Source organism: Zingiber officinale, chromosome 11B (assembly GCF_018446385.1).
Source record: "Zingiber officinale cultivar Zhangliang chromosome 11B, Zo_v1.1, whole genome shotgun sequence".
Lineage (NCBI taxonomy): Eukaryota > Viridiplantae > Streptophyta > Magnoliopsida > Zingiberales > Zingiberaceae > Zingiber > Zingiber officinale.
The window spans coordinates 79,235,404-79,263,188 of NC_056007.1; the positions used below are offsets into that span (position 1 = coordinate 79,235,404).

At 35.3% G+C, this 27,785-nt stretch overlaps 1 protein-coding gene across 1 annotated transcript; it reads right to left on the reverse strand.

The window, feature by feature from the left end:
- Positions 1 to 428: 428 nt before the first annotated feature.
- On the reverse strand, positions 429 to 27,785 carry LOC122033638 (DNA-directed RNA polymerase 1B, mitochondrial-like). The gene is made up of 19 exons (XM_042592706.1): positions 26,674 to 27,785; positions 24,115 to 24,330; positions 23,894 to 24,027; positions 23,743 to 23,809; positions 23,586 to 23,644; positions 23,331 to 23,448; positions 22,022 to 22,135; positions 21,782 to 21,913; positions 21,268 to 21,684; positions 9,055 to 9,105; positions 5,743 to 5,813; positions 2,754 to 2,838; positions 2,356 to 2,508; positions 2,177 to 2,251; positions 1,624 to 1,713; positions 1,480 to 1,527; positions 1,229 to 1,343; positions 1,021 to 1,124; positions 429 to 781 (listed from the first exon to the last, which is right to left on the reverse strand). Exons 1-19 carry the CDS (start codon positions 27,544 to 27,546, stop codon positions 671 to 673), a joined length of 3,033 nt encoding a protein of 1,010 aa, XP_042448640.1. The 5' UTR covers positions 27,547 to 27,785; the 3' UTR covers positions 429 to 670.

The window sequence follows — 27,785 nt, forward strand, 5'->3', positions numbered from 1 at the left end:
ACATAAGACTGCCTGCCATCTATTCATATCCTAAAGGTGACATTACCTTTGGTGGAGGCAAAGGTACAAACACCTTCTGTTCTTAGATGTCAATGAAGAGCAATACTAACACTAAAATTTGAAAAAGCTGGCCACAGGTGGACTTGTTGAAAGAAAATATAATTTGAATCAGCTCTATAAATATATCCAACAAGTCTTTTCCATAAATATAAGAAAAGATAAAATCTTATTTCACATTAACCTCTGGAAATAAAACTTTCTAAAGTTAGTGGAGATCTATGTGATCTCCAGCAATCCTGCCATTTATTGTGAGGTGTTATCAAAATTTTCATTGCTTGAACTGGCGTGCTCATTCTCAAGCTTAGCTCGGTGTATGACTAAGAATCTATGCTGTCTACGATCAACTTGGCGTATCTAAGCGTTTATTTTGCTCACATAAATCAATCAGTTGGATGATCCCCAATTTTCCTGGTAAATAGGCAGGGACTAACATTCAACCTCATCAAACTTAGACCTTGCCTGAGTTCCTATAATGGATTCAGTTGCACAAAGAAGCAACGCCCTTGCCATGCTCCGCCAAAGGCAAAGAGATGGACCTGCTCGACCGGAGATGAAGTCATGTTTGTATGCAACGAACATTAAAGTGGAGAGTTGGAAGGGAACTGCCGCATTAGTTGAAGAAAAAAGTAGAATCCAGAACATCTCTCAGGTTGAAATCACCCCGCTCGGGCAACGGTGGGAAATTTAATGTCGGGAAGGATTGCTGAAAGCTCTCCAGTAACTGCAAAGAAGCACCATCTGGCATGTCAACAGTTTGAACTCAAAAGGGAGAGGATTAAGCAATCGGCATTAATAAAAAGAAACCAACAAAGTGATCAAAAAATTTGTGAGTTTGAAGTTTAAAACAATTGGTCATTCGAGTGTTTGATGCTTGACAGTACCGACAGTAGCACCCAGGCAAAACTGCTACATTAAAGCTATTCTGACGTTAGTATAAAGGCATATAGAAATAGGTATTACATTTTCCAATATTGGCTTCTGATAGAGTTCCACAAACTTTTCACGAAGAATTACATTCATCTGGTCGACATTGCATGCATGTGTCCAGTACGAATCATGGACTCCTGCAACATAATGAAAAGGATGTATAATCAGTAACTTCATGCTACCGTAGAGATCAGTGTTTATTTAATTATGTAAAGTTATCATCCATAACAAAAGAATGCACCTGCAAAATTTAATCCTGCTCTTCTGCAGGCAACTGCAGTCATCATCATGTGAGAACCATCAAGAGAGTGAACAAAGTTAGGGGGAAATGCTGTTTTTTGCCGTTTCGCCATGACCTATAGGAGCAACAGGCAGGTTCAAAAGTTAACCATCTAAAATCTTGATCACGGATCAAAGAAGAAGATTATGCTAAGACTTCAGCTACAGGAAAAAGAAAAAGGTGAAAAGGAATAGAACACTATAGAAGCAGACCTTGTCAGTCTCCACTTTCAAGGTCAATATCTGAAGAGATGTTTTAACCTGCACAACATTGTTAATATATATGGAAGACTAGTAAATACCCAACAAAGAAAAACAAAGTGGAATCTTGGATCAATGGCTTCAAATATGACTTACACAATACTGTCCTAATGCACGATATGGCTGAACTACAGGAAGTCCAAGAGGTGTAGTCCACCTCACTGTATGGTTTTCTGAAGCAATAATCTGTAGGACAAGATAACTCAGTTCATTACCTAGTTTTTAGCACTTAATGATATAGTGAACTTTAGTGGATGTTCTTAATATGAAAAAGCATCTGAATAATCATCAGTGTTAATTATCAGAAGCTAACACCTAATATTATATCAACTTATAGGAAATTTAAGCATTCAAGGAAACACAATATTCTGATGAAATTCATTCAGAAAATGCAAAAAGCTATGTAAATTCAATGAATATGTGAAATTTATTTCTGTCTCGATATATTTTTGAAATTTTAATAGATATAATGGTGAACTGGATTACTATCATAAGCAATGTGGATAACTAATCTCACCACCACACTTCATGATTTAACAGCATTTTCAACATTTCTTTCCAGAAGGAGGTCTTAATCAGTTACTATACTAGATTTTTAATTTCATCTTACAATCTTTGCAGCGTCCATGATTAATTAACCGATACAAACCTTCGCGCAGTCACCAAGCCAGCTCATAATTCTATGTGCTGCTTCAAAGATCTCCCCTAATGCAGTCAACGTTGTCTGTACAAATGATAATAGACTCTCAGATAAACAAAAAGCATTCAACTAAACCTAAAGCATTCAACTAACGGAAAGAAAAAACTGAGAAAAGGATTACTTCTTACTTTGGCAGCATAACAAGAACAAATATATAGCTCATTATCATCAGCAATAACACCGCGTTCTTTCAATCTTTTTTTAATTTGCTCTCGAGCTCCAACAAAAGTTACACCATAAACAGATGTCATGACAGTTTGCTTCACTAATTTTCTGTCGACCTTAATAAAAAACAAAGAAAAAGCAATTACGAAGGAGCAATCAAAATTTAATGCATGGTTAACAAGAAAGTAAGCCCCCATTTCCACATGGACTTGCAAACATGGCATCCACAGCATTAGAAAGAAATATCAATCCAAATTAGAATCAACGATCTATAGGTGAACAACCAAAGGTGTTCTTGCTGCAAAATTCAAACTAGAACCAGCTAAGTATTAGTACGATGCAGCCCGGGTAATGCACAAACCTGAGCAGCTAATAGTTTTGCCCTTAAAGCATCTGGGTTTTTAGCAGGATCTTCTTGTGCATCTCTTTGCATGATTTCATGAACCCTGCATTATATAAATGATCTCTTTCATCATTCCAAAAAGCTAACCAAAACCAATTTCAATTAGATAATATCCTTGAAGATTTTCCAGTCAAAGGGGTAGTGGTAAAATTTAATAAGTTCAAACAGCAGCTTGTGGAATTTGTAATTAATTAGTAGTTTTCAGAGATGCAAAGAAATCAAAATAAGCTTCAAATATGTGAATCATCTTACTAACTAATTCAGCTCAAAGATCCAAACAATTCCTAAATTCTAGAACTGCATAGATTTTGCTGCTGCAGGCAACCCTTTCTGTGTGCAGTGCACACAGGTCAGAAGAAAATAGGTCAAGTTGCTGATACAGCATAAATTTCCCTTAGGAAAGTGTGCTTATGTTATCCAACTAACAGAACCACTTAAGGAAAAACAAAAAGGTAGAAAAATATGGTGGCTGGATACATGCTTAAACCATTTCAACACAGGTGGGGATAATCATGCATATCAACAGAGAAGAATGGTTCTTATGTCCATACCAAGGTGTCAGAATGCTTATGTGCATTATTGTGTCTCGACCCTCTGCATATCAATTAGGCAGGATAGTGGTGCATATGTGTTCAGTATTAAAAAATTATTAAATAAATCTTTATATGATAAATATTGACTAGCACATAGCCAGTAAAGTATAATTATCAACATCCAATTCATATTTCCATGTTTCCACATGGAAAAATATGCATGTCAATCAACTAATGGAAAACCCATATCAATCAATATTAATCAACAATGTATTACCACCATGGTTTGCAAAATCACAATCCAAATTGTAGGATCAAGCACTAAATCGATCCAAGATCGATTGGAATCGGATTTTGTAGTGGGATCGGAGCGGATCGCTGGGATTGTACAGAATCGGTGGGATTGGTACAATTCTATAATCCTACGATTCTACACTTTATGAGGTCATAACTTGTGACTTGGATTGAATCATAGGACACATAATATATTTAATCGAAGCTCGTTCAAATATCTACATTTATTACCGGGTGTAGCACATAACCTCCCAGAGTCCCAGTCTTAGGCCCAAAAAGCATTGTTGAAAGCCTTTTTAGAGTTTCCTAACAATTTTTGTCATTGTATTAGGGTTATTTTCATCTTTTGCATCGTTAGGGTTTGAGACTGTTTAAAACATGTGTTTACTTGATGTTCAGCAGTTTTGATCATCACGAATATTTTCTTTCATTCCTTTCCTAAAATTACGAGTTTTGGATGTCTATTTCCTGGTGTTCGAATCAACGAAATCAACATCCAATCCTACTATCATGACCTATCCGATCCTACTGATCCAATCCTGACTCCAAATCGAGCCTATGTAGGATCACGATCCTACAAACTATGATTACCACCACCACCATCAAGTCTGTACCACCATTTGGGGTCAGTTATATGAATCTATCTCCTTGCTTGATTTACTACCTATGCTGAAAATTTCTATATGATTTCTCAATGTTCACTTTGTTGCTATTATGCAATGACATTCTATAGCATTCCTACTAGCTATTTCCCTAGGTAATATCCTTGTTATCTAGTCTTCAAAATTTACACAAAATGAGTATTTAGTGTGTCAAGATATTAGGTTGCTACTAGACATGCTCCATAACTGAACTTGATCTTTTTTTTTTTTTGAAATTTATCACTCGTTGAGGATTTGTTGTTTGTTTTATCTCTGTTTTAATTATTTAAGTGTTTCTCTTAGTAGTTGGTTGGTTACCTTATTTCTGTTTTAATCTTCTCAGTATTTACCTGAATACCCCTTTAGATTGAATAAATGTACTTGAGTGTGTTACACTTCCATTCATATGCTCAATACCGGTAATTAGCTTTAGATCGCATCGTGTAAATGTGATGCATTGTCACCCAGATCAACATGAGGATAGCAACGGAATTGTCATGACAACAAATGGATTCCATCCCACTGGTCAGATGCCATTTGAGCTGTGACAATGTTCCATTCTACACAACTCCATTACCAAATTCTAATCCTTAGATCTAACCACTAGATTGAACATTGTTCTTTGACTGAACAATCACAATTGTTTCAGTTCCATTGGTCTGAGTTATGGACATCTTATTGAGCTACTGCCTTATAATGGCCATTACAAAAATGCTAATAAGACATTCTAACAGCTAGTACCACAGAAACATCTGCAGATTATACAGCATTGAGTACCATAGAGACGCTTCATATAGAGTATTGCCGGGGATAGAACATAGAAGAGAAATGTTTAAGGCTATGTTTGCTTGTATGGGAAGTCAGGAGGAGAGAGAACCTCACAAAATTACATATGGAACTTAATCATTACGTACATCTTCTGTACCACTTTCCTCATCCCCCTCAGACCTTCCATCCATGTAAACTAACCATAAATTGCTTGGCTTCTAAATATTCAGACATGCCCAGATAAAATTTATCAATCAAACCTAATATTGCCCAAGCCTCAAGTATTGATATCAAATTGATAACACATTATTGAATAAATTTTAAAGAACAAAAGAAATATCAACATCAGGATAAGTAAAAAAGCAACACACATAAAATCAACTCAGTCGCAAAAAAATCAACCCTGAAGAAAATAATGAAGCAATGAAAATGGAAATCAATGACTTGACATGATTGTAAACATAGCAGCAAGAAAATGACATGATGCAGTTGTATGATTCATGATGATTAAGGAAATAAAGTGGTCTATTAATTTCTTATGAACATATACATTTATAAAATATCAGTTTTGACGAAAGATATCCATGGAGGTTTGACGAAAGAACTCACGAAACCAAATGTTGGTTATCTTATTAGAATAAGACTAGTACAATGAGACAAGATAAATGAATCAAAGACAATAAAACAAGCTATTGAAGCATAATAATGTACCTAGCAGCTATCCCTGAGTAAACATCTGCAGGCTTGTCTCCATCAACTAAGTTTACCGCAATAGCCCCCAACTAAATTAAATTTGAAGTTGAGTTAATTTTTAGAAAAATAAAATTAAAAATAATGCTACATTATATAAAAAGAAAAGAATCAGACAGCATAGACAATCATCACCAAGATAGACACGGGTTGCATAACAATGACAAGAGTTGCTAACAAGGTTTGGCAAATCAATATTAGCATCCGAATTGGATGGGCAAAAACCTAAGTCTCAATTATATCAAGTGGTATTGGTGAATATGTGACACAATTTTGATTAGCTTTTTTTTTGTTGAAGGGGAGCCTTGGTGCAATGGTAAAGTTGTTGCTTTGTGACCAAAAAGGTCACGGGTTCGAATCCTGGAAACAACCTCTTGCAAAAAGCAGGGTAAGGCTGTGTACAATGGATCCTTCTCAGGGACCCCGCATAGCGGGAGCTTCGAATCCTGAAAACAGTCTCTTGCAAAAAGCATGGTAAGGCTGCGTATAATGGATCCTTCCCCAGAACCCTGCATAGCGGGAGCTTCGTGCACTGGGCTGCCCTTTTTATATGCATCTCTTATTATTAACTTGTATTTTGATTGAATACCATTGTTATAAGCAACAGACTCTGAATCTAAGGGAAGTGTTTATTTGAATTTCCTTTATATATATCCAGTTCTTGTCGTTTCAGTATAAGTCAAATTGAACCTAAACAAAATCAAAGACTCAATTTGGTTCTAAATCATTTTGGAATGGTTTCAGCTTTACCATTCTCAAATGAAACTGGCACAGAGGCGTCCCAATCTCGGATGTGTCGCAGTAACAGCAATGGAGTCACTCTTGCTAGTGCCCTACTTGGGAGCATTTCTTTTCCCGATCGATTAAATTTTCTATTTAATTAATTTAAACAATTCCTATATGTGATATTTCAAACAAGCTTTTATAAACCCTAATTAAATTATCCTAATAAAATATATTTAAAATTAAAATAAATTTTATTAATTAATATTCTGGAAATTTGTTTTTAATTTTTTTAAATTTCATTCAAAAATTTAAAAATTATAATAATTATGATTTATATTCTAATATATATATATATATTATTATTTTGTATTATTTTAAATTTCATTTAAATTTTTTTTAAAATTCTAATAAATTAGATTTATATTATGGTAATTTTTTATTATTTTGTATTTTTTTACTATTTAAAATATATTATTTAATTAATAATTAATTAAATGAATAAGTAGTTAATTTATATACTTATTATTATAGATAGATCAATTTTCTTTAAAAAAATTATATTTAAATATTTTTTCTAACAATATTAAGTTGTTCAATAATTGAAAATTTATATAAAATCAATATACAATAAACATATTTATCGTATAATTACTATATATAAATAAAAAAATACCGAAACCGTATAAGCACAGCACAATACCAAAACCATATTGTTCCGATCTAGGACTGAACTTCAGCACGAGTCAAAATTTTAAACCTTGATTGGAACCAAAATATTTAGAATTCCTTTCAAATTTCCCAACCAACTAGAAGATAGAATTGTGCCCAACCCTATGAGCAAATAGGCTTAATGATTCAAAATTAACCGAATTTAACCAATTTTCAACTAATTCATACTTTCCACTAAAAAGTAGATGGAATATAACACATTTCTAGCCAAGATACTAAAAGAAGACAATTTCAAGTGGTACGTTGTCTGACCCACTGCAAGGGGCCTAGACATTAGGTGGGAGCCTAGCGAAGTCCTAGGCAATCAACATTAAAATAATATTTTAAAATCAAGAAGGGTAGATAAACAAATGACATATACAGATACATACACCAACAAGCTCCCACCTATTAAATAAACTTTCCCTTTTTAGTACTTTTGGGCGTATTAATATCAATGTGTTTCATGCAATGGTTGGTCCAAAGTTGTAAATATATTAGTGTGTGAATCCACAAGATAACAATACTTATGATACATAACACCATAGATTGATATATAGCACAACCAGAAAAAAAGAATATGGTGTGATTAGGTAATTATGGTTTTGTTCAAGTGAACCAATTAAATAACTAAACCATTTTTTAAATAAGCCACCAGGAATGTGTGCCATCTAAGCAGGCCATATAGACTGTTTGCGTCACCAAGGCAGAAAAACTTTTTGGAACAACTTCCTAAAAGGACTGCTTAAACAATGAGAAAAGTGGTCTCCTTCCATTTCAACCTAGATGATGGCCTAAACTGCCATTAACACAGTGAGGACCAATTAGATAACAAAAACCATTTTTTTTAAGAACCCACCTAGATTGCATGCCATCTAAGCAGGCCATATAGACTGTCTGGGTCACCAAGACAGAATGCTTTTTGGAACAATTTCCTAAATAGGCCACCTAAGCAATGAGCAAAGTGGTCTCTTTCCATTTCAACCTAGGTGGTTGCCTAAACCACTTTTAAAACAGTGTTTTTAGCTATTTTCTTTTAATCTCCTTTTCCCACTCAGCTGTTGAACTTTCAAAAAAACATGCTTTCTTGGAAAAAGTTGAATCTCCCTTTCAATAACTATCTTGTAAAAATGATCCATATCAATATCAGCAACCTTTGGCAACCACGGCAGCTAGTGAGGTTGAAGAGCTAGTTGGTGGGTAATGGTTTGCAGGCCATGGTTCAATAGTTTCATATTGCAAAGTGAGAAATTGAAACAAGGGGGCTTTTGCATGATTTGGACTGATTAGTTGTGAAAGAAAGATCTAGTCTCTCTCCCTTCTTTATGTTAATCATAAAAGTACCAGAATTGGGGTATTGAAATTATCCCACACAAATGGAGTTATTGATCTATTTTCTCTTTCATGCAATTTTTATTATCAAAGTAATGAAGAAACTGAGAATTATATTCAAAAGAAATGGACAAGGTATTATTCAGTGATCTAGGCTTGAACCACGGCATCACAAGTTTGGGATACCAAAAGAGATAAACTCTCTCAAGCAGAACCAAACATCAAGTACATGTGTCCTGAAATAGAATTTACATTTGAACTATTCAAACACACTATACAACAGCTAACTGAACATTGAAGATGCAAACAAAATTTAACACATGATGAAAATAAGGCTTCCAATTTTAATAAGTGTTTTTTTGTAAGCTTAACAAAAAATCACAGCAGAAATATATAAAAATTATCAAAAGATCTATTCTAGCACTTTTATTCTGGCTTGATAAAAAAATAGTTTAATCACAAATCCAATACAGGAATAGAATTGTAATTGATAAATTGAGAGTCTACCTTATCTCTTCCTAAAGCGGCATAGTGTTGAAGTCCATTACATGATCCATCCTGAAAAAAGAATTCTTTCAGTCACTAATTATTGATTGTACAGAATACCCACTTTTAGTAACAAAATAAAGTTAAAGCCAAAGAGATTATTCACAGGATTACCAATAGCATAGTTAGATGGAATAACAAAATTGTCCAAAAAAAGAAAAACACATTACAAAACTCTAAGATATTCTCAACTTCCATGCACAAATAAGTATATTTTCACAAACAAAATATCAGCACACCACTATTAACATTGGAGGATTTATTTGCCTTATTTCCCCCTCCAAATGGTCGTAACTAATTCCAAAATAAGTTACTCAGTCACTATGTTTTGTAGAACTCAAAATGTTCCTATCAATTGATTCCACCATGATTTAAAGTGTCGTGCCGAGGCAGTCGAAACAGCGAAACTTCTCGTTCCGCTCGACGACCGGCACCGCACGATTCCAGCACCGGACCCACGATAGCTGCGACGTGTTGTGTGACCCCATACCCCGCACCATACCCACGGCAGTTGCGACGTATTGCGCAACCTCGTGGTCACAGCGAAGGCCTTGGTCGACCTCACAACAACAGTAGACGGATCGCATAACCCTTTCACTGCCGCCACGGAGACGTTGTGCGACCCTATGACTGCTAAAGAGGGGTCACACGACCATTGTGGTCGCCCCGGAGGAGTTACGCGATCCCTGTGACCATGGCTGAGGGGTTGCGCAACTCTGCAGCACCGCCGAAGTAGCGCGAGCTTGTGAGTGGTGTTGGATTTCGGATTTTGTTTAATTAAACTTAGGTTAATTATTTTAATCAACTCCTAGTTATAATGAAGATAATCTAAATAGGTTTTATTAAACCCTCATAAAATTTTTATTTATTTATTATCTATTTTCCTTTTTTTAAAGATTATTTTTTATATACTTTATTTTTTAATATTTATGTTAAATATTTTATTTTTTAATTAATATATTTTATATTTAAAAAATACCAAAATTATATTGGCACGACACGATACGGTACCGAAACTATATCGTTTCGGTCCAAGACCGAAACCTCGACAAGGGTTGAAATTTTAAACCTTGGATTCCACCAAACTATTTAAATCTCTCTCCTTTAAAAAGTGAATCAAAAGTATCTCAGCATTTGACTCTATCGTCCACTCAAGGAAAAGCAAAATTTGTCTGAAAAACTGGAGCATTATCTTTGCATTTACTCCATACAAATCATGCTTTGTTAATTATAGAGTGGTGAGTGGTCTACCAATTGCAATCTGTTTGACACCAAGTAATTGTCCATCGGACAATGTTGGTCGTCGAAATTCGCAAGTCCATATTAAATCATCTTTTTCCTTGTGATATCAGGGATGACAAGAATGGTTGGAGCAAGAAATCAATTCCTTTCATACTTAAGGTATCCATACGCCTCTTCCCTCCAATTCATCTTTTCTTTTATGTTTTATGCTTTATATATTTTTATTCTTTCATTTTATTCCCTTCCAACCAAGGAAAAGAATGTCATTCCATGCCAAGCAGACAGACGGTTTTACCGTTAAGTCGCCCGGCCGAAATCGGCACCCGACACGCTATGATTTCGGCTCGTGATACACGCACATCCGCAACAGCACGCGCGTTGTCGCAATAGATTAATCGAGCGACAGAAGGAATCAAATTGATTCTGTAAGTACCCCGGAGTAGTTTTGATATGGCCAACTAAGTTCAGTTAAGTCCTGTTGTATTTGATCCTTGAGTCGTGTACAGGAGCTTAGGAACACAAGAAGTCGAGCGAAAGACGCAGCTGACAAGAAGGATGGCACGGGAAGGGAGTCGACGGGCTTGGTGCATCCGAAAAACGAGGTGCTACGGAATAATACACCGGTGGATGAGAAGAACGTGCGCGACGTCCAAGAGACGAGAAGCCGGGGAGCAAATCTGCATTGGCGCAGCAGGGCCGGTAAGAGGGCGCAACGTCTGTTAAAAAAAAATAATAAAACCTTTCTCTGTTTTTCCAACTAAGATTAGTAGCACTATCACAATAATTATAAACTCAAATGAACAACTAATACAATAAAAAGAGGCTAACAGGTTTAACTTGGTTACAACCTAGGTGGTTGTTAATCCAAGACGGTTGCAAAACTCCACTAGAAATATCTCCTTCGTGTAGGCGGAGAAGCCTCTTACAATCTATGAAAAACTCAGAAAAGACTAGGAAATTGATTACAACAATTGTTCTGAATTTCCTAGGTTCAAGGATCTTTTTATATCCCCTAGAAAATCTCATCCAAAGCTTGAGAGCGCCTCCAAAGGGCTTGGAAGGCGCCTCTAGCGCAGTGGATAAAGCTTTATCCACTACGAACGGCTAGTTTGACTGGCCGAAGGCGCCTTCCATACTCATGGAGGGCGCGGGCGCCTTCCACCTGAAGGTGGCGGAGGCACGCCTCGAAGGCGCCTAATAGAAGGCGCCTTTAGCAGCCTTTACAGCCTCTCTCTGCTCCGTTCCTGCTCCAATCGTCTGGGTGATTGCGGCCAACCAAAATAGGGCTCACCCGAACCCAATTTCCGGCCTTCTCCTCGAGCAGACTTTCGCTCCAACTTTTCGTCCCTCGAACGTCGCACACGTCCTTCTCGTCCACCAGTGTATTCTTCAACAGCATCTCGTCTCTCGGGCGCACCGAGCCCGTCGGCAATCTCCCATGTCGTCCTTCTCGCTAGTCACGTCTTCCGCTCGACTTCCTGTGCTCCTAAGCTCCTGCACACTTAAACACAGGGATCAAACCAAAACAAGACCTAACTTAACTTGGTTGATCACATCAAAACAACCACGGGTCCAACAATCTCTCCCTTTTTGATGTGCATCAACCCAAGTTCCAGTTAGGGTAAAACAAACAAAAAAAATAAATAAATAAATTTGCAAACTTTTTAAGTTTGTAAAACATTTTAAGTATTAAGTTGCAATATAAAAAATTGAAAATTTGAGTATAATTTGTAAGTAAAAGAAATGACAAAACATAATTAATAAAAAAATGTAACTCCCCCATATCTGTTCCTCTCCCTTTGATCACATCAAAAAACTAGGGTAAAACAATAATTTTAAAAATTTTGAGATTAAAAATTTTCTAAGTAATGAAGTTTTCAAATAATTGGCAAATATTAAAAGCATTATTTATCTAATTTCACAAGCTTATCAGTTGACAATTAAATATTCAATTCAGTAATTGACTTCCAGGTTGTGGCGAGGTACTAGGCCTTCTTGATTATTGGATCATCAACCACTTCTAAACAAAGCCTTTTAAAGAATTTAAACATTTAATTTTTCTGAAAGTCTTAAATTCAAAAAAAAATGTTTAATCTAAGTAAGGTTTTGGAACCCGATATAGGTTCCTTCCTACCGGGTTAATTAAAAATTTAGGGGGTATATATCTTTTGGGAATTCTTCTAAGTTGTCCTTAGTGATATCTAATATACCAATTTAATCTACTATACTTTCCATGCTTTGGTTTTTGACAACTGTTCAATTTCAAGCATGCATGATCATTTGAGCTTTTGATTTGAATTTTTAAATTATCATTTTGTGATTTTAAATTATCTGTCCTTTTTAAATCAACATTCTCTTTTTCCAATTTTACTAAATCTTTCGAAAGTGCTTTAATGAACTGAAATGAATGCTCGGGTGAAAGAGCACGTACCTCACTTATCTTAAGTTCTGATGCTCCCCCTTCATCGTTGCTTTCTTCTGATGATCCTCCCCCTTCATTTATGCTCATCTCTGAGTTAGTCTCATCTTCTTCTTGAAGGATTGATGTTAGGGCTAGTCTAGTGTATGCTTCGATTTCATATTCGGAGGATGACAGCTCGTCCCACGTAGTTTTGAGATTATGTTTGGGTTGTGCTGGCTTCTTATTCTTTTCCTTGTCTTTGTTCTTCAGTTTCGGGCAGTCATCTTTAATGTGTCCTTCTTCGTTGCAATTGTAGCATCGGACAATCCTTCTATTTCAAAGATGTTTTCTCATCTACGATTTAAATTTATAGATTTAATAAATTTATTGAACTTTCTTACTATAAGAGTCGCTTCGACTTCATCGATGGATGCTTCGGAGTCTTGATCTTCCGTCTTTGCTTTTAGAGCAACATTGAGATTTATCTTTTCTATTTCTTTAGGATCTGCAATTTGTGAAGTTCAAAAGTGGAAAACAAATTCTCTAGCGTACTTACCTCAAGATCCTTAGAGATGTAGTATGCATCCAATAAGAACACCCATTCTAAAGTTCTCGGGAAGGCATTGAGCGCATAACGGATTGAATCTCGGTTTGTTACTGATTCTCCGAGATTGTTTAACTGAGTAATCAGTTCCTTGATTCGTGCTTGGAGTTGCGCTACCTTTTCTCCATTGTTTATCCTCAGGTTTGTTAGCTGGGTTCGGAGAATGTCTCGTCTTGCTAACTTTGCTTCCGAGGTGCCTTCGTGAAGTTCTAGGAACTTCTCCCAGAGCTCTTTGGCAGAGTCGTAGCTGCCGATTCGATTGACTTCCTGGGACGGAAGAACGTTAAGCAGATGGAATTTTGCTTTAATGTTCGCCACGAAATCGGTTTGTTCCTTCTTCGTCCACTGATATTCTTCTTTGTCTTTTGGAACTATAAAACCATATTTCATTATTAATAGAATTTCGAAATCTGTTTTGAAGAATACCTCCATTCGACATTTTCATTGTGCGAAATCTCCCTTGAATTTTGGTGGGTAAATGCTTGCACCGACCATCGTCTTGGTCTTTATGCTTCAATCGACGATTAGTCCTTCTGAGGCGATTGGGCTCTGATACTACTTGTTGGCGCAACGAGGTCGGTAAGAGGGCGCAACGTTTGTTAAAAAAAAACAAAATCTTTCTCTGTTTTTCCAACTAAGATTAGTAGCACTATCACAATAAATATAAACTCAAATGAACAACTAATACAATTAAAATAGGCTAACATATTTAACTTAGTTACAACCTAGGTGGTTGTTAATCCAAGGCGGTTGCAAAACTCCACTAGAAATATCTCCTTCGTGTAGGCGGAGAAGCCTCTTACAATCTATGAAAAGCTCAGAAAAGACTAGGAAATTGATTACAACAATTGTTCTGAATTTCCTAGGTTCAAGGATCTTTTTATATCCCCTAGAAAATCTCATCCGAAGCTTGAGGGCGCCTCCAAAGGACTTGGAGGCGCCCCTAAGCAGTGGATAAAGCTTTATCCACCGCGAACGGCTAGTTTGACCGGTCCAAGGCGCCTTCCATACTCATGGAGGGCGCGGGCGCCTTCCCCTGAAGGTGGCGGAGGCACGCCTCAGGCGCCTTATTCCATAAGGCGCCTTCAGCAGCCTTTATAGCCTCTCTCTGCTCCGTTGCCGCCCGATCACCGGTGATTGCGGCAACCGAAATAAGGCTCATCCGAACTCATTTCCGGCCTTCTCCTCGAGCAGGCTTCCGCCCGGCTTCTCATCCTCGAACGTTGTACACGCCCTTCTCGCCCACCAGTGTATTCTTCCGCGAGATCTCGTCCATCGGACTCATCGAACCCGTCGGCTCTCCCACGCCGTCCTTCTCGCTAGTCACGCCTTCCGCCGACTTCTTGTACTCCTAGCTCCTACACACTTAGACATGGGATCAAACCAAAACAGATCTAACTTAACTTGGTTGATCACATCAAACAACCACGAGGTCCAACAATCGGCTCGAGGAGAAGGCCGGAGTTAGGTTCGGTGAACTCAACTTTGGATGGGCGGAGCATCACCCAAGCGAGCGGAGCAAAAATGATTAACAAGGGAAGTTAACCATTTCCGGATGAACACTGCTGAAGGCGCACTCAAAGGCTTTAAAGGCGCCTTCTCTCGAACAAGATCAAGGCGCCTTCAAAGGTTTGGAAGGTACGAAGGCACCTTTCAGCCCTTAAAGGCGCCTTTCGACATCCGTTAGCGAAGATAAAGTTTTATCTTCGCACGAATAAAACTTAATCGATTGAAGGTGCCTTGAACCCTCTTAAAAGCGTCTTCCACCCTCGGATAAGATTTTTCAAGAACTATAAAAAGGTCCCTGAAGCTAGGAAATAAATAACAACTGTAACTACAACTCTTGTAATCTTTCCTAGTCTATTTTCCGAGTTGTCAACATCTGTAAGAGGCTTCTCTTTCTGCAACGAAAGAGATCTACTAGTGTCCTTCACTGCCTTGAATTAACAACCATTTAGGTTGTAACCAAGTTAATTTTTTAGCCTCTTCTATTTTTTAGTTGTTCAATTTCTTTTGTTATAATTGTGCTACTAGTCAGAGTTGGAAGATCGAGAATGGTTAATTTTTATTTTGCAAGCAATTCACCCCTCTTGCTAGCCCCGCTGCACCAACAGATTCCTTTTGTCACACGATCGATTACAGAAGGAATTGATTTTATTCCTTTTGTCGCGATTAATCGATCGCCAGTAGTAAAATGTTAAAAAAAACCTATAAAAAGGCACCAGAGAGCGAGCGGTGAGGCGAGCAGCGGTGGCAAGAGAAGCGACCACTCTGGAGGTATGATTTCCCCTATCCGTCGGCATCCCCGTCTCGGATGCATTGCCGGCGGCGTCGGACGCCTCTAGCAGTACCGGAGGCATCCCGCAACGCCCTCAGCGCCGTCGGACCCCTGCGATCCACCGTTGTCATGCCCTAGTTTTGAGTAAATAAATTAAATTTTAGATTTAATTAATTTAAACAATTCCTAAGTAGGTGTGATATTCTAAATAGGCTTTTATAAACTCTAACTAAATTATCCCAATAAAATATATAAAAATATATATTTAAAATTAAAATTTTAATTAATATTCTGAAAAATTATTTTTTAATATTTTAAATTGTATTTAAAAATTTTAAAAATTATAATAAATCTGATTTATATTCTAATATTTTTTTATTTTAAATTTCATTTTAAAATTCAAAAAAATATATAAAAATTCAGATATATATTCTAATATTTTTTATTATTTTAAATTTCATTTACAATTTTTAAAAGAATTATAATAATTCAGATTTATATTCTAATATTCTAAAAAAAAAATTTAAAAATTCTAAAAAGATCTTTAAAAATCTAATAAATTAAATTTATATTCTGATATTTTTATTATTTAATATTTTTACAAATAATAATTAATTAATTAATTTGTATAATTATTATATATAAAGTAACATCTTTATGTTAATTTATATATTTATTATAGATAATATTTATCTTAGAATTAATTTAAAATTTGGATCCATGAATATTAACATATTGTATTTTTGTACTTTTATGATTCTTTCTTCTTGAACATACGAAATATATATTTTTGTCAAAAAATACTTCTACTGATATGTCATATATATTTTTGTCCTATAATGTCTTTACTTGATTTGTTTAGGAAACATTACAATCCTTTATTTTAGAAATTTTGATAGAGGTATGTCATCAAATTTATGATTCCTAATAAAAACACTTATAATTTTGTGCAATTCTGATAATTCTAAATTGAGAAAAGTGAATTAATATCTTTAGAAGATTGTTTCAAATTTCAGGAAGTTGATCTTTATAGTTTATATACTTAATTTGTAAATTTACAATGATAAATATATTATTGACGTTATAAAATGATGACCATTACCTGAAAATGTGTATTATTCTTAATTTTTTTATAATGCATAGGCAATGACACCAAAACAACAATCTCATGATCCAGCTTGGAGACACGCACATATATTAGAAAATTAATTCCATTGACAATGTTTGTATTGCGATATGATTGGATGCGGCGCTGGGATCACAAACCTAAAACATCTTACTAGTGGATATCCGGATGTTTCTAATTCTCCAAAAGTTTCTCAAGAAGTTCGTCGTGCAATGAAAGAGAAACTTGATGGCAAAACAACATTAAAGTAAAACAACAACAACATAAACTTGTTGATAAATGAAACTCTAAAGAACCAATCTATGATGAATTTAAAGGTCATGGTGAAATTCCAAATGATGACTTTTTAGCGGCTCTCGGTGCCTCTCGAACTCAATATGACTATGAGCAAAATATGCAACATGTTAGGAAGAAGTGCAAGTGTTCGTATTACTTTAACACAAGGTGGTATTGGTCATTTTTTTTCTTCTATTGGACGAAGATGTGCATATTGATCCACTAGCATTCCCAAACCAAACTAGCAAACAAACTAGGATTGATGATGCGTATTTAAAAGAGAGAAGAAATCAATCGGTAAAAGTATTGCTAAATTTTTTTATTTTAATCATATTTCCTCTAATGTAGTAAACAACACATACTACCATAACATGGTGTCCAACATCCAAAATTTAGTCCTGGTATTAAACATCCGATTGGATATGAAATTATCGGTCGATATTTAAATGAACAAGTGGAGGAGATAAGACTTGGATCCTATCATGCAAGAAGCAATGGAGCTTATATGGGATTACATTGATGTGTGATGGCTAGATAAGAACTACACGGAAGAGCATTATTAACTTTATACTATATTGCAATAGAAATGTGATATTTCATAAATCTATTGATGCAACTATATACTATCATGATGCACCATACATATATCATTTAATGGATAGTGTAGTTCAAGAGATAGGTGCAGAACATATAGTGCAGGGATCAAGGTTTAAAATTTCGACCCATGCCGAGGTTTCGGTCAGACCGGAACGATACGGTTTCGGTATCGTACCGTGCCGATATAGTTTCGGTATTTTTTATTTATCTAATTATAAGATAAATATGTTTATGGTATATATAAAAATAAGTTGTATATTGATTTATTATAAGTTCTCAATTATTGAATAATTTAATATTGTTAGAAAAAATAATTAAAATTAAATTTATTTAAATAGAATTGATATAACAATAATTCAAATTAAAATGGAAGTATCTATAATAATAATAACAATAATAATAATAATAATATTATTATTATTATTAAATAAATAAAATAACTATTTATTCATTTAATTAATTAATAATTAAATAATATATATTTTAAATAATAAAAAAAATCAGAATATAAATATAATTTATTAGAATTTTTAAAAAAATTTAGAATTTTTTTTAAAAATTAAATGAAATTTAAAATAATAAAAAATATATTAGAATATAAATAAGAATTATTATATTTTTAATTTTTAAATAAAATTTAAAACATTATTTTTTCAGAATATTAATTAATAAAATTTATTTAATTTATTTTAATTTTAAATATATTTTTTATATATTTTATTAGGATAATTTAATTAGGTTTGTAAAAGCCTCTTCGGAATATCACACTCCTCCTTAGGAATTGTTTAAATTTATTAAATAAAATAAATAATTATTAAAAAAAAAAAAAAAAAAAGGGGCGTACGCGAGATCGCCCGCGATCCCACGGGACGCCTCCGGCGGCGCCGGAAGGGTCCAGGGGATTACAGATAATGGTATCAACTTTAAGAGGGTTGGAGAGTTATTGAGCAAAAGCATTAAACATTATTTTGGACATCATGCGCAGCACACTGTTGATTTGATGATGGAAGATATCGATAAGCTCGATATAGTGAAGAAGGTAGTGAAAAAAGGTCAATCTTTAACAAAATTCCTCCATAATTATCATTGGGTTCATGGATTTATGCGAAAATTTATTGATGGAGAGATTCTACAACCAGGAGCAACTAAGTTTGTCACTCACTTTCTCCTGTTAAAATCGTTGAATCAAAAAAAGTCTGATTGAAGGTCATGTTCTCTTCTGAGGAGGAAGCCTCTTGATATTCTAACATGGCCGAAGGTAAAGAGGTGCAAAAAAATTATTATATTTGTCAGATTTTGGAACTATATCGCAAATATTCTTATAACAATAGCACCATTGTACGTTGTTCTACGTAAAGTCGATATGGACAAGAAACCACAAATGGACAATGTTTACCGCCTAATTCATGAAGCAAAAGAGAAAATTAAGAGGCGTTTACAATCACCAACCAAGTATCAACATTACATTGATATAATCACTTCAAGATAGGATGATCAAATGGGAAAATATATTCATTTGACTGGTACGTATTTTTTAATAATAAAGAATTTTTTAATATTGTTATTAAAAATTATATATGTTTAATTATCGTAGGTTATTATCTCAATCCGGCATTTCAATACCGTCATAATTTTGACACAAATGAGGATTTATTAGTGGCCCACATGTAATATCAAGACTACATACAAATAGAGAATCAATTACTGAGACTATTAATAAAAGTCAATTATTTCGAGAGGCATATGGTTCTTTTAGCGATTCTATTGCAGTGTCATGCAGACATAAATTAGATGCAGATAAATATAGTAAAAATTATTACTAATTATTGTCAACAAATATAAATACTATTTTAATTTTGTTCTTATTTATCTTACAGCTGAGTTATGCTTATAATATGAAGGATCAACTTCAAATTTGAAAACATTACAGTACGAATTCTCTCGCAGACAACGTCTTCAGGTGGTTGTGAAAAAAAATTGATCAACTTTCTGCCTCATTCATACAAAAGTACGAAATCGTCTTTTTTATCGTCGCTTGGAAAACATGGTCTAAGTTCATTATAATATGCATCTTCAACTAAGAGCAATAGCATAAGAGAATGAAGAACAAGAGTCTGGTGATGTAGACTCATTTTATATTGGATTTGTCCAAACTGAGAATGAACCAATGATGGATTGGTGGAGCACTGTTGAGACTGAGAATCCATTACTTGATGAAGCAGGAGACCCACTATAGCCATCTCAATTTCTTACTCAACAGATTGAAAAAATACAAGCTAGAGGAGATATATATGAGGAAGATGATGATGAAGCTTTTGATCAAGAATTTTGATTTTCTAGATCTCGATCTGGACGTTCTCAAATATCCCAACCCCAAATCCAACCAAAGTTCATAGATAAAGACAAAAGCAATGGCAAAGCTCCTGTAATTTTTACTAAAAAGAAAGAAAAAGTTAAACCTCCTATTTTTACTGGAATGGGTTAATTGAGAATTAAAGAAAATTCACTCGATGCAATTGATGAGTAAGAACATGTTGACAGTGATGAAACATCATTACCTTTTGACACAATAGTCCGACAAGAAGTTCGAAATGAGGATAGTAATATTGATAACAGTGCAAGTACTCAAGGAAGTGATGACAGTGGTGATGCATCTAGTAGTAAAAATTATGTTCCCCCTACTCTAGGATCGGACCCATGGACATGTGAAATAGATTACACACATGCAACTCAAAATTATGATCATGGAGCTAGAAGTAGCGTTATTCAATATCAATATCGATATAAGGGTGACAAACACAAGGAAGCTCATAATTATCAAAATATGCGGGAGAGTTTAGCTGAGATTGATTCTAGTCGAAGTTCATCATACTCGCAATCTTCTTATTATAACTTTGATGCATCATATGGTGATCCATCATACCAGAGCTCAGGGACGTATGCTTATCCTTATCCTGTGTTTGTACCCGTATCCGTTCTGATTTCAGTGGTGTCAGTTCAAATCCAACATCCGGTGATTAATCGAGGCACGTTGATGGACATGTGGAGAAATCAATATCAACATTGCATGTCATGGGATGATTATTTAACATGGGTGTTAGAGAACTACAGAGTTAACCTAAACAGAATGTTGCAAGAACCAATGCTTCCATCTTATTCATGTCACTTCTTTGGTATTAGTAAGGTAACATATTATGATGTATCAATTTTAATTCAAGTTATAAGAAAATTATATTTAATTATTTTATCTAATAATATTAAGTTGTTCAATGATTGAGAATTTATATAAAATCAATATACAACTTATTTTTAAATTATATACAATAAACATATTTATCTAATAATTACTATATATATATATATATATATATATATATATAAAATACCAAAACAATATCAGCATGACATGATACAATATTGAAACTATATCGTTCCAGTCTGGAACCGAAACCTCGGCACAGGTCGAGATTTTAAACCTTGCTTCCAACATACCTTAAGTTCCCATAGGTTTGTTCATCCCATTGATTATAGAATCCTAATTCATGAGGATAATTGAAATGTAAGAACTAATACAAAACAAGCATGAATCCTAATTAGAGACTGAGACCACTCCTTTAAGCAAAGAAAATGAATCTAGAATTTTCATGTACCTGATGTACGGATATGTGTGAAATTGTAGTTTCAGGAGAAGAGCTTCTTAATGCCTCAGCAAGATTAATACAAACTGCTAGGCATTGCAATGGGCCTTCAGCACCTAACCACCAACGCTCACCCTCAAGTGGTCTATCTGCAGAGTCAAATATATCCTCCAGATGACTTTCAGTAAATGCTAATCGGCCATCATAAGACAACTTGTCCACTCCACCAGCATATAAATTTGCTAAATGAATCTTTAACCAGCGTAACCCAGATTTTCCAAGTGGTCTTCCTTCTGCAAACTCTAAAATTCCTCGGCATAAATCAGAACCAAGATGGTTTAGGTGGGGGTGCATTGGATAAGCACGCCCTCTAAAGTCCAAGTTGTGTGGATAGTAGAATCCCTCCTCATCTTTCATCTTTCTCGCTACCTGATTTCAAGAATGGAGGTGAACTTATATCTAGGTAAAAATGTTAGTAAGAGGAATGTATGGAAGTATGATAATAATACAACATATATCTTCCTACAGCGAGCTTAAGTTCCACATCACAGCGTCGAGAGTGTCTTTCATTATTTTCCTTCCTAATAGATCTGATTTTCCATTTCCAATTCCGAAGTTCAGTCTCATCTTCTGTATCAGGTTTCTCAGGAAGAGGGATCTGGAGTTGGAAAATTATCAAAAATGAGACTCAAACAAGTAACATTGTCATAAGTGACAAGAGCTTAACGCTTTAGAACTAAAGTTTGCATATCAAAGATAAACTCACATCTTCACGGTCAACCAAGTCAGCAATACATCCTCCACTAGACCATATTCTTTCTACAATACTAAGTACCCTTTTGTTTATCCGCCATTTGGTACTACCAAGTGTGTCCAGAGCCTGAAATATGTGTGATTAGTTCTCTGATAATTCAAAGAATAACTTATCCTGGACAACAGAAAATAACCATCCCAAAATTGCTTTAGTAGATGCAAGCTGTAGTGCAGATAAACAAAAATGTCACTAAGCAGGCTCTTGCTAGCAGCAATACAGAACATTAACAAAATGTTGCAAGTATCTTGAGAAGCTCAAGCATGTTCCAATAATGCATTTCCAAATGTGAAAGCCAGGTAAGGTAGTTCAACAGATATAAAGCACTTCAAAATGGCAAAGGATCAAAGAATACTGAATCCATAAGGTTACAACGAAAAGGACTAACCACTTTCAATATTCAGACTAAACTAGAATTCGACCCACACAATGCATGAATAATTAAATAAAAAAATTTAAATAAATTTATCCGTAGTTCTTATATTGCATAGAAATTAAGATGTGGATGCAGCAGTTATCATGTTGTGGATTTTTCTTCTTTATGTTTTTAAAATATTAAAATTTAAAAGTTGAAAATTTATTGTCACTTTATATTTTATAAGCAGATAATAATGTCCAAATAAATTAATTATTTTAATTCATTTATAATAATAAAAATTGAACAAATAGTTTATTTAATTTCAGCTAAAATGGTTTTTATAATTTTTGATAATTATCCATGGAAGAGAAAGTGGGTACAGCAGTTATTATGATGTGGATTTTTCTCCTTTTAAAATTTTTCTCATTTCTCATATAATTGAAACTTTACGATTCCAGATGCATATATCAATAATTAGAAAAACCAAAAGAATTAGGTTGAGTTCCAAGCAAACAATAATGTTAATAGAAAAAAAATCATGAAAATATAAGATGATGTGGTATTTGATCAGACATTAAGCACCAATAGACATAAGCATCAATAGACAAGGCTATATGGGTTTGATACCCTACACACCCTTATCCTACACGCTCATGGGCGACTGAGTATAAATCCGGGTGCCCCGATCGACAAAAGTGGATCGGGATGCCCGGACAGGCTTCCGAGCGCCCAGATTTGTACTCAATCGCCTATGAGTATGCAGGATAAGGGTGTGCAGGGTAAATTTCCTCTCTCTATCTATCTATCTATATCTATATCTATATCTATATATATATTTGAAAAGATTCTTGAGTTTACGGTTGCATAAGCAATGTACAAGTTTAATAAGTTTTCATGATATAAAACCTCAAAAACAGCTTGCATCTGCTGTCTTGGAGCCCTTTTAATTGCCTCCCTTTGTTGTCTTGCACCATGTGTTCTCATTATATAAGATGATAGAAATAAATGTCCTCCTTTGGCATACCTAAAAACCCAAAATAAAGCCATTAGGAATATTTCTTTTTCAAAATATGTTATTATATTGATAAGAACAAATGATTAGTTACATCAACAGAGTTTACTCAAGCATTGTCAGTAACTGTCTGACCGGGAAGCACATACCCTGTCCAATTTACTGGAGGCACCAACATAGGCATGTAAGGCATGACCATGTGTCTTGGCTGTTAAACAGAATTTGTTTTAGAGCAAATGAACATTTGTAAGAAACATCATAAGTGTAAATATCACAAAAGGGAGATGAGTGAATAAACAAACTAACTGTCTTGTCTAATCCTTGACGAACTAGTGGATCACATACGATAACCCCATAAACTCGCCTGAGCTTCCTGTAGATGAAGAACTAATATCAGTGTGGGAAAATAAATGGTTTTCAACCAATTTAAAAGGAGAATGAAGATCAAGAGTTTTACGTTTCTTCTTTTATAATAGCTTTACGGGTGTGTCTGAATGCAGGTCGAATATCTAGATTATTGTCTGCTGACTGGCTAGCAGGAGGTTGTACATAAGCTGTCTCCATTAATAGTTCAATCAAACGACTCCCAACCTAACCAAAAAAAAGTTTGTAAAATGAAGCTAAAATCATACAGCTAATGCAATATAAAATTTCTAAATATAAAATAAAAGGTTATACCTTGGCCTGGGCTATTTGACCCCAAGGTTTCCAGTCATCTTGGCACTTGAGGATCCTCCCTATTTGATGAGGCCTCTGCTGCTTCAACAAAATATTTACCTTCTTCCACAAAAACTCTGGATCCTTTGACACGGTGTCATCACCTTCCGCTTCTTCAGTTGTCTTTTCCTTGTCATCCTTCTTTTTCATCTTCTCTAAAAACCTGTGAATTCTAACCTGATCCATCCAGAAGTGTTCCCAAATGAGGCCAGCACAGCTTAACAAGCACAATCAATTACATATTAACCAATGAAACTAAAAGTTGTTATAGTAGCATTACCACATCATATCTCAAGTATACAATTCAATGATAAGTAGAAACATAAAGCTTATCAAAATGCCAAAACTAATTTTATAATATTTAATTGCTGTCCACAACAAACTAGAATAAAAATGAAGAAATCTAGAAAGTACAAGGCAAAAACCTCTGAGAACTACAATATCAAACCATTAAGAGGGCAGAAATATTACAATTTGAAGCAGCATCAATAATCCCATTACGATTCTAATTGAAGGTTTTAGCACTTCATGATGAATTTTCTGTGGTCAATAGTACTAAAAACATCTGCAGCTTCAATTAGATACACAAGGGACCAATGGACAAGCTGATGGGAATGAGGTACAATTCTCATTCAGCGATAAACTGGAAGATTTGTGTACTTGGTCTTGATAAACTTTCCTCTAGTACAAGTCGGCTAAGATGATAGGGAAGGAGGTATTTCATTCTCTGATACCATTAAGACCTATGCATTTTTTGAATGGATGCACATTTTATTCAAGTTTTCTAAAGGGAAGGGTATCAACAACATTCCTCATAAGATAAATTTGAATTGCTGGCTAAGATCCTTATGGAGGTTATATAACAACTTGTACGATCTCAAATCAAACTTTACGCTGATAAAAGCTCCTGTCTCATTTATGAGCACCAAAAACTAATATTTCCTTAAAGAAAGAAAAGCAAAGGCAGTTGGCTGCTTATTCCACACAAATCCACTAAAACAATGCCTCGTCATGGGTGATCCACCCTTTTTTGTCTGAGTTCTTCTAAGCTTAATTAATAGTCGACAAGTAAATGTAAATATTTTCTTTGAATAAAATAAAATAGAAAATTGTTGTGTCAAAAGTGATAATGCTTGCAAGCTCCACCTTTTTAGGATCAAATCTAGGTTTGTGTTAGATATTTTTGAAATAGCCAAATATGATCTTATGATCAGATTTGAACATACAAAACAGGACAGCCAGAAATGAGCTATGTAGAAGCTGTAAACCTCTAGAGACAGAAAAGTTGAAATGATTGAACACTCAAGGGTGTTTAATTAACTACTCATTTTGAAATACACTTTTAATTTGAATTTGTCTAAATTCAGATGACTATAATGTATTCTACATGATATATAGTATATCTAGATTCCCCAACTTACAAGAAATGCATACACAAACCTTCATTCAAACTGCACCTTAATAAGAAGCACAATTCCTAGCACTCCCCCTCAGTGATACTAATAATCCATGCCCTTATATTTATAAGGTTTTCTAATGATTTTTCTGCTACTAAATAAGATGCTCAATATGTTTTAAAATCAATTGGACAGAAAAGGATTTTCCAAAGGAACAGTGTTATAAATAGCGGTAGGCGCTAGGCGGTGACAGGGATCGCGTATTGCCTTGGCTGGCAGTTAAATTTTTTTTTTTACTCTTTTTTATAGATAATATTATAAATAGTCATCATTCTTTATGTAATGTATGTAATTAAATGATTTTTATGCATGAATAAGATTCATACGATACAGTACAATTTATATAAGGTACAAATAAATATATAAATGCAACTAACAAGATATTAATAAAGATTTATCACCATATTAATACTAAAAAAGTAATATCATTACTTTTACCAAAAGCCTAAGTTTAAAATTCGAAGTTTCAATCCAACATGGCAACAAGCGATTGCGGATATCCACTTATCAATAGGCCCGAGGTGCTTTGACTTCTTTTTAGAAGCATCTCCCTCCACTTGACAATCATCATCCTCTACATCAACCCCTATATTTACTTCCGTCATCTCTTCTTTTAGTTCTTCTACCCTTTCTCGCTTCTAATTCTTGCTATTTTCAAGATAAGCTCTTAGTCTTTTTTTTTTTGTCTTTATCTGATGTTTTAGGGCATGCTTCAACTTGTCATACAATACCCGCAATATGATGCTTCATCCGATAAACTCCTCCCATAATAAGTCTCTTACACAATTTGCATGTGATCCAATCTCTTTTTTCTTTACAATACAACACCCCATAATCTCAAACAATATCACTACACTTTCGCTTCAATTCCACATCCGGTTGTTTTTCATTTTCCATCATTAATCTTCAATAATTAAAAGATCAAAAACTAGAACAAGAATTTACTAGAAATATATAAAAGCTAACCTAGTGTGTGCGACATAAATCCAGATGATAGTCCATGGACACCAAAACAAAAACTAAAATAGAAATTTGAAAATAGATCATAAGAAGATATTAGCACCTCCTGCTCAATGGCCTCCCCAACATTGCATGCAGCCTTAACTATGGGAGCACTCCCACCTCCGCTGCTAACCATTAGAAGACTCATAAGCTTGTGCATAGTGATGACTGCCATCATGTCTGCAGGAAGATGATTGAAGAATGGAGCATGTGGTAGCCTAGATTTGATATCCTTAGTCTTCTCCTGCTCTGAAGCTACCTGATCTCTGAATGGCTCAAACCAGCCCAAGAACAAGGACTTAACGTATGGCAAATTCGGGGCAAGCTTTCTGTCACACATATCCATCAAGAGTTCCTGATACTCTTTTGCCGCCTGCTCCCAAGCTTCAGTCTCTATCTTTATTTGTCTCCGACGCAGAGCTGTATGTCTGGCTGCACCCATTCCTGCTACCTTCCTTGGTGCGTACTGAAACTGCTGGTTTAGCTTAATCTCAGAACCAACCCCGCCCTCCTTGCCCTTACCTCGTCTGATGTCGCTATTCTTCAACTCAAACAAGCACTCCACCTCCTCACTTGTAGAGGCATCTTCATCAGCATCGGTAGAAGAGACAGTCTCCGTCTCACCCAGATCAGTGGAAGATACAGCTTCCGCGACGCTGGCGAAGCTCCTGGAATCCGAAATAAGCCCATATGGCCCCAAAATTGACGAATTCGTTTGAAATAGATACGGCAAACCCTCTCCACTCTGTCGGAACTCGGCGTCCAAGAATCGAGCAGCAACCGGCGAGTTAAAGGACTTACTTTTATCAGGAAGAACTGAATTTGGAGAGGAACCGAGAAAGCCCGAGACAGAAGGGAGCGTGTCCGACCGCCTACCAAAGAATCTGGGGTCTCGAGAGGATCGAAGTCCCGTTCTTGCAATGTTACGCCACATACCTCTTCTGTGAGGCGACGAATTGGAATCGTGACCTCTCAAAATTTTATGGGTCCGCAGAAGGTGCCCAAATCTGAGGGTGCAATACCGAGCGAGGAGAGGAGATGATCGGCGAACGAAAGAGGAGCATAAGCGAGGCTGATGAGGCGGCGCGGTGGAAGTGGCTCGTCGGGGAGAAGGAAGAAAAACAGAGGCGGCGCCGCCTTGATGGGCACCGAAGCCCCTTAAACCCTCTCATC